Genomic DNA, 8,724 nt, shown 5'->3' with positions numbered 1-8,724 from the left:
GTCAATTCATGCAAAATCCATGGAAACTACATTGGGAAGCTGCCCTGAGAGTTTTACGATTTATTAAAGGTAATCCTAGTCAAGGATTATTTTTTTCCTTCCTGTAATGATCTCACATTGAGGACTTACTGTAGTTCAGATTGGGCTGGTTGTACGACGACTCGACATTCTATTACAGGATTTTGTGTCTTTCTGGGAAATTCCTTAATTTCTTGAAAATCAAAGAAACAAGCTAATGTAGCTCGATCTTTCGCTGAAGCAAAGTATCGAGCTATGGCTGCAACATGTTTGGAAATTATGTGGATACGATATATCTTGCAAGATCTCAAAGTACCACAAAATCTACCGGCCTCTTTGTTTTGCGACAACCAAGTGGCTCTTCACATTGCCAAAAATCCCTTTTTTCATGAATGCACAAAGCGTATTAAAATAGATTGTCACATTGTGAGAGAGAAAATACAAGACGGAGTAATAGCACCTTCATATGTCCCATCACGTTCACAAATTGCGGACATCTTCACCAAACCTATGGGAAGTGAACAATTCCATTACTTAAGTGGCAAGTTGGGACTTCATGATATTCACTCACTAACTTGAGGGGGAGTATTGAGAAATATTCTTGTGATCAATCTCATTATGTGTAATATATTTATCTTCCTACTTTAGAATAGGTAGAATATTGTAATATATTTATCTTCCTATTTTAGAACACCAACCTTTGTATATATTTGTGCTATTCCCGTGGAATATAGACACACAAAATTTACACTGTAGATTGCTTATCATTTTTCTCTAGTTTTTTACATGATTTAACAATGTCGTAAATATTTCTTTAACTGATTTTAATTCTTTTATTACGCTGCATGTAGTAATTATAACTACGACAATTGAGACAATTACATCGATCGTTCGGGAATGTGTGAACAAGAATTTATACTCTTTAAACTGGCATGATTATATTGCCTTATAATAAATAAAAAGTACAGGATTTTTGTATAACATATCATTCTATAGATTTATAATGAAACTTAACTTTTGGAGATGTAACTCTTATAAGTGATCTATATATCATGCACCATTATGAAGTGTAAAATAATCACTTATAGAAACAAATCTTCTTACCATAATTTCCTGGCAAACTTGGCTTATCTATGACTATTTTTAAGGCCCTCTTTAGTATTACCATGCCTTCATTTCCTTTAAATCCTTGAATCAACAATTCACATTTGACTCTACCACCCACTGTCGCCATCTCAACCTTCAACACCGTTGCTTTCACTGACCTTAGCGCTCTCCCTATGTCTGACAATAATCCCGGCTTATCCTCGCAACTCAACGTGGCTTTTACCAACCCTCCATCGCCATTAGAGTAGCTTAAGTTCAACTCATTCACCTCATTGGGGAATTCACATTTGTGGCGATCTCGACCCACTGTTTTTAATTCTTTGACCGTCTTCTGCAGCTCCCTCACGCTTTTAATCGTCTCTTCTAGCACGGATGCCTTGTCCGTCTGTTGTTTAAATTAATTTTTTCATCCGTTGTTAATTATAAACTCTACGCATGTAATCCCTATACGTAAATTAATTAACCACTCGTCATAAAAATTGATGTCTTTTCTGTAAAAATTAGATATCACTTTTCAAAAAATAAAAATAATAAAAAACTATAAAAACTGATGTACTAGTGGTAAAGTTGATAAAAAAAAATTACCCTTTTTTTTTTTTTGAGTTAATTCATTCTGAAATATTTACTTACTTTGACTAAGTTGGGTAAGATGGTCCGAAGAGTGGCATACTGGCCATTGATTCGAAGTCGTCTTCTCCGTTCAGCCTCACTATGTTTCTTAGCAGCAAGTTCTTTATAATGAAAGGTTGCGTCGGTGGGGATATCTCGTTCAGGGTAGCTAACTTCTTGTTTTGAATATGTCGCTGATTTGTAGTAAGTTTGAATTGGTTTTGCTTCTTTCTCCAACTACAAGTACAAAATCAAGAAACCAAAAAAATAACAAATAAAAACTAATAGTACTATGAAAACATGGAAGAACAAATAATGGAAAGTGTACGCACAAATCCAAAGAGAAAGAGGAAGGTATATCGGTACCTGTTGCAGTGAAATCATGGCTTGGAACAGAAATTGACTGCTTTACAAATTGTTGCTTAATTCTGTAAAGATCGGAAAGATGGACTATTTTTTTTCTTGTAAAACATAAGAGAACAAAAAGAAAGATATTAATGTTAATAAATCATGGTTTGTTTCAGGTATTTTGCTATGTTAAAGAAATAAATAAGATGAGTATTTTTGCATTGAAGTGAAAGAAGATAGAGAGGTATCGAACATAATAAATGGCAATTAAACAGAGATGATTTCATATATACTTAACTTTTATGGATATCAGCATATCTCTTTTTAAATATATATATATACGCACACAAATTGCCCGTGCATGTAATAGATCGAGTACAGCTCTAAATATGACTACCAACCATATCATATATTTCAGCTGTTTAGTTTATTCTTTGTTTCTAGAATTCCACAAATCATATCTCACTATATCAGTTTGGTTAATAAATTTGTATTTGTAGTATTATTAGTATGGTAAGTTTTATAATTTATTAAGATAAAAAAAATACCAGAATTTTAATTGAAATTGGAATATATATAAATGTCTCGAGAAGCAAATAGTATGTTTATTATATAAAGTTCTTTGTCCTTATTAGTTTTTTATCTTTCTATAATTTCAAATTTTGAAAGTAGATCAAAATTAAAAAAAATCTAAATGATATGTGAACCGAAAATAAATTTTCGGGAGTTAAAACGTTTTTGAGTATACATAATATATATATATACTCACTTTATAATTGAATTTATTATAATCTTTATTAAGAAGAGAATCACAGAATTTTTTATTCTTTACTAATTTAGAAATGAAGAAAAAGGGTGTGAAAACAAAAAGAAAAAATGATACAGAATGAATTCTACCCAAAAATATTAAAAGATTAGAGAATTGAATACTTATTAGAATAAATAACCTTGAATATTATATAATAAATAATCTATTCTAGCTATTGTAAAAAAAATTGAAATAATTTTGGATACATATAATAAATTATAAAAATTAAAAAATTTATTTGGCTATAGCTTTGTACCAGTTTTTTCTTATTTTGGATAAAAAAAAAGTGTTTTAAACAAGTGAGTATAAGTCCATTTCTGGAATATTTTGAAATTAAGAATTTAACATGCTTGTCTCTATAAACATTATGTGGTCTTTTGTTTTTACATATTAAAAACACTAACCATGGCAGAATAACTTAACAACTCTTATTTCTTGATACTGCAGTCAATGTTTTAACTGTAGCGATGGTAACCTGACCTTGCTGTAACAGTTGGGCTTTGAAAAAAAAAAATCACTCTGCTTTGAGTTTTGTAGGGCTCTTAGAAATTTCTTTTGGAAGAAGGCATTTTGTTTTGATGATTGTTTCTTTGGAAAAATGGACAATTAAATTTTTTTTTCAGTGAGAAAAGCATTAACTGGTGAAGCAACAATCCCTTGTGAATAAATTAGTAAGGGTATCGAGAAGAATGAACTTTGATTATATCAAGTACCTTTTTTAACTATATTTTTTATGTATAATGGGTTTTACATCTTCTGTGATTAAATTATTTAATTCATGTCATATATATATTTATTTAAAAATTGCCAATCACCTTAGTTGTAGCTAGAGTGAATGGAAGAAACTACCTTTGGGTGATCAAGTGGTTGATAAGGACTTTTGGGTATATTGTTTAAGGTCCTGGTTCAAGTCTCTCCTTGAGTGCCAATAGCGATAGCCACTTGAGCTCTTATCCGGCTGATAGTTTCTGAGCTCAAAAGTTAGTTGAGGTGCACGTAGTTGCTTGAACACCCCCCGTCATTAAAAAAAAAAAAAAAAAAGGAATGAATTGAAGTCAAAAATAATGTATATGTGGTACAATTTAAATTTGACTTATTGAATCTAATTCTTGGGGGACATCTTCTTTAGAATATGAATATAAGATGATGTCGAACATACTCGTAAAAGAGTGGGAAACATGGTACCCTCACCTCCAAAGCTTGGAAGAGAGCATGAGTGATTGATGATATATCTTTGTTATAAAAAAATTTTTCTTCGATTATGATATGATTATAATGTTTATAAGTTTAAATAGTATGTCATCCTAATTATTAGATAAAATGAATAATTGTGTTACAAGCAGTGATTAGAAACCGACCCTGTAGTGGACCCGGCTAGGCCACTGGGTCATGGGTCGAGCGTTTTAACTCATAGTAAACCAGTGTCTAAAGGTTTGAAATCTAACAAAATTACCCTAAAATTATGTAAGTCCCAATAGGTTTGAAATCTTGCAAACACCCCAAAACCCCACCATCGACATCGGCAAATAGGGCTATTTCTGGCGACGACAACAATCCCCATCATCACGAAAACACTTCCCCGGCCTCCTTACGAAAACCCATCTCACCCCTCCCCATTCGCCACTCCCATCATTGGTGACAATTGGCTTTGTTTTACGATTTCCGGGTGACATAGTTTTGCAATTTCTAATCAATTCACTCACCAAAAATCGACATTGTTGCCACCATTCTACTCACCGGTCATTCCTCTTCAAAAGCCCTAACTTTTCAGCCTTCGATTGTTCATGGACTGATGTCTTAATTTCTAGAGTTTTTAATGAATAGAAAAATTTGTAACCGAGTCTGTACAGGCGGCGGGTCACTATTGAACCAGTTCAACCGACAAGCCGGGTGGTTCCTATCAACTGGTTACAAGTAAAGTGTGTAGCTTCTAAAAAATCACAAAATCCACCATTGAATACCAACGAGGACGGAAGTTGATCTTTAACAATTTGCACATTGCAAGCTTCACTAAATTTGTAGTTGGATTTTTTTCCAGACTTAGAACTTTATTTCCTTCTAACCGTTTTAATTGCATTCTGAAAATATGTAAATAAAAATCAATTAAAAGGAGAGTCTTTCTAGTATACGGAATGAAAATCATAAGTTAAATTCATTATAGGGCTTTTATATATCTTTTTATCTTTTATAAGATGCTCTGCCGCCAAGATCAGACTCGAACCAGAGGCTCTAGCTTGCTTCCTAAGAGCAGCGTGTCTATGATTTCACCATAACGGCTATACTGGAAATCATAATAACCTATTTTTACTCAGTCACCCTATATGTCTTCTCTGTGCCACCCAAATTTGCTTAACAAAATGTGGCTCCTATAATTACAAGTAAATTACTTTGTTCTATGTTCGGTACACTTAGCAAGAAGAAAGCGAGAGAGTTAGAAAAAAGTCAACTACAAATTGACAACAATTTTTTTAAAAAAATACTATATAACTAATTAGGGGTGTTCAAAGAACCGGTTGGAACCAAAAACGGGGGTACCCTGGATTTGGTTCTGGTTCCTACCCAGAACCAATCATCAATGGGTAGGTTCCGGTTCCAAATTTTTGGAACCGTTATTGTGCGGTTCCGGTTCTAATTCTATAGTAGGAATCGAAACCGGAACCAGGAACAGGAATCAAGACTAATATAAAATTAAATTAAATATTAGGGGGTTAATAAAAACTTTTGTAGAAAAAATAATGTGAATACATATATTATATTTCATAACATTAAAGTAAGTTGGTTTGACTTTTGAGAATCTTTACAAAGTAATGGAGTTTGAATTTGAATTTTGAATTATAATTTGTAATTTGTAATTTTATTTTTGTTAACAAGTGCAGGTGGGGGCGGTATTTAAGTTTTTAAGGGTTTTTGTCATTTAAAAACTTTTGGGGGCAAAGAATTACAGGGTACCAGATTCGGAACCGAAACCGTTGTTACAATGGTTCTGGGTACCTAAGAACTCGAACCGTCGGTTCGGTTCTGGTTCCAAATTTCAAGGAACCGTGGTTTGATTCCGGTTCGTTCCTTCAAAAAGTGGCAGGGTACCCGAACCAACAACCCTAATAACTATGATATATTTAAATTTTTGGAATGTGTTAATATGTTATTTGACTTGGTGATTTTAAATCCATGATGTTAATTTAGTGTTAGATTTTTGGTTAAAGCTTGTTGAATATTAAACTTATTTGGACCCAGGACTATTTGGGTTTATCACTTAAACCCATATAGATTGCTAGCTTAATATTTCTTACTAGGCCTAATGTAAAGCCCATATTTAACCCATTTATCTAGCCCAAATAATAGGCCTTGGAACTAGAAAAATCTTATAAAAATATCTCATTTATTAGCAGACCTGGCAAAATGAGCGGGTGGGTCGGATATGGACCCCCAACGGGTACTGATCCAAAATGGGTCGATTCTCAACAGGTCTAAAATATTGGATTTGTACCCTACCCTATCGAGTACGCGTGGACTTATAGGTACCCATACTGTTCACTCCAGTTTGCAATTTTTACAGTTACACCTCCACAATTTATGCAATTTTCATTTTTTTGTGAAGATGAGTTGTTTACAATCACCCACTGGAGGAGACTCCTCAACTAATACTAGTGATAAAACCAAATGTTGAAATATGATAAGCTCCACTAAGATTTGAAATGGTAAATGCTAAAGATGATGTGACATAAAAGGCAAGTTAAAGAAGAAGAGAATCAGGATTTTGGTTCGTCATGAAAGCAATATTGGAAGTTAACCAACTCCCACCAACCAATTAAATACCAAATTTATCATTCTCTAAAAAAAAATTGTATTAATAATTGAATAATTTGGTGTAACAAGATGGCGGGAAGGACTAATTCCAACCCATTGCATCAATTTGGTGCAAAATTGCACCAAATTGATACAAATTTTGGTACAAAATACTATTCTATCTCTAACCCATAATATCAAATATTACACTAAAAAGAATATTTTTTTTTCTTTTATTGTAATAATCAATAATTAATTTATTTCACTCATTATTTTTATATATATTAATTAAATATTGGGAATGATATTTTTATTAGATAATAATTATTTTGAAAATTATACTAATTTAATAAAATTAAGCATTTATTTAATCAAATAAACATTACATCTAATATAAAATGATACAAAAAAAAAAAAAAAAAACAACAACAACAACACAAAGGTAAAATTTCATATTAATAGTAATTTAATTTTTCGAATTAGTATGTTCTTCCCACAAATGATCAATTAATGCATTTCAAAGAGCATGGTAAGCCTCTGTATCCTTGATTTGTTTATGTCGAGCAAGAAAATTTCAAAATCGGACATTCTCATCTACGACAATTTCAACTTCGGGAGTTGGTGCTTCCATCTGGTTCTCAATCGATGCATCAACATTACGTTCATCCTCGATTATCTTGTTGTACATAATAATACACGCAGTCATTATATTATGTAATACATTTTTATCCCAAAAACGTGTCGGTCCTGCCACAATTGCAAATCGCGATTGGAGAACTCCAAACGCACGTTCCACATCTTTTCTACATCCTTCCTGTTTCATTGCAAATAATTATTTTTTTGGACCACGTGGATCGTGAATAGTTTGTACGAGAGTAGACCACTTTAGACCATCTCCAACCCATTGCATCAATTTGGTGCAAAATTACACCAAATTGGTGCAAATTTTAATGCAAAACATTATTCCATCTCCAAACCACAACACTAAATATTACACCAAAAATAATATTTTTTAGAATATTCTTTTTTTCTTTTATTGTAATAATCAACAATTAATCTATTTCACTCATTATTTTTGTATATATTAATTAAATATTGGGAATGATATTTTTATTAAATAATAATTATTTTAAAAATTATACTAATTTAATAAAATTAAGCATTTATTTAATCAAATAAACATTACATTTAATATAGAAAAACATTACATCTAATATAAAATGATACAAAAAAAATCGATGCCTTGTGACATGTCGTCAAATTCTCTAAACATAAGTGATGAAAATATTTGGGGTAGTTCAGCTCAACGACCCATTGGGTTGAAGAAAGCAAAATTTAAAAGGAAAAATGATAAAGAAGTTTTAAACAGTTTTGAAGCTATTCAAGAAGAAAATCGACAGCTCCCTGCTATTTTCAATCGGGGCAACTCAGCTAGGGCACAAAATTATGAAATCCAAATGAGAAAATTGGATTTGGCAGAATATTGAGAAGATAACGAAATTTTATTCAGGGATTTGAATTCTATAACCGATCTAAAACTACGTGAGTTTTTTCAAAATGAGTAATCAAGAATTATACAAAAAAGAGCTCAACAACAAGGTCAAGGATCTCAAAATAACTCTAGTTTTTTTCAATATTTTGATGATCTTACTGGATCTGGAACTAATCTACCGGAATGCTAAATTGTTATTTTAGTTTATGTTGTATTTTCTTTTAATTTTAGTGTTTTTAAATTAGTGTTAATTTTTATTTTGAGTTATTGTAGTTTAATATTTGCATTGAATAAAGTTCTATTTTTAATTTTTCATCATTTTTTAAATTATATCATTATTATAAATTTATTATTATAAATAATAATCAAATTAAATTAAATACAAATACTCAAATTTGGTGTGATTTTTAGTGTAAAATTTAATACTCAAATTAACTTAACAAAATTAAAACAAAAAACAAAAAAAAAGCAAAATTAAAAAAAAAATTATATATATATTATTTGTACTACAATATTGCACCATTTTGGCGTGGTGCTACAGTGCCACACCAAATTT

The 8,724-nt window shown here is 31.3% G+C and overlaps 1 protein-coding gene across 1 annotated transcript; it reads right to left on the bottom strand.

Annotated features, from left to right (window-relative positions):
* Nucleotides 1-954: 954 nt before the first annotated feature.
* Nucleotides 955-2,196, bottom strand: LOC116146356 (transcription factor bHLH131-like). Its single transcript, XM_031431764.1, has 3 exons — nt 2,101-2,196; nt 1,756-1,971; nt 955-1,510 (listed from the first exon to the last, which is right to left on the bottom strand). Exons 1-3 carry the CDS (start codon nt 2,116-2,118, stop codon nt 1,097-1,099), a joined length of 648 nt encoding a protein of 215 aa, XP_031287624.1. The 5' UTR covers nt 2,119-2,196; the 3' UTR covers nt 955-1,096.
* Between the last annotated feature and the right edge of the window lie 6,528 nt (nt 2,197-8,724).

This window comes from Pistacia vera, unplaced genomic scaffold (assembly GCF_008641045.1).
Source record: "Pistacia vera cultivar Batoury unplaced genomic scaffold, PisVer_v2 Contig477, whole genome shotgun sequence".
NCBI classification, from domain to species: domain Eukaryota; kingdom Viridiplantae; phylum Streptophyta; class Magnoliopsida; order Sapindales; family Anacardiaceae; genus Pistacia; species Pistacia vera.
Note: the sequence above shows the minus strand (reverse complement) of the source record. Positions and strands in the feature narration are given on the sequence as shown.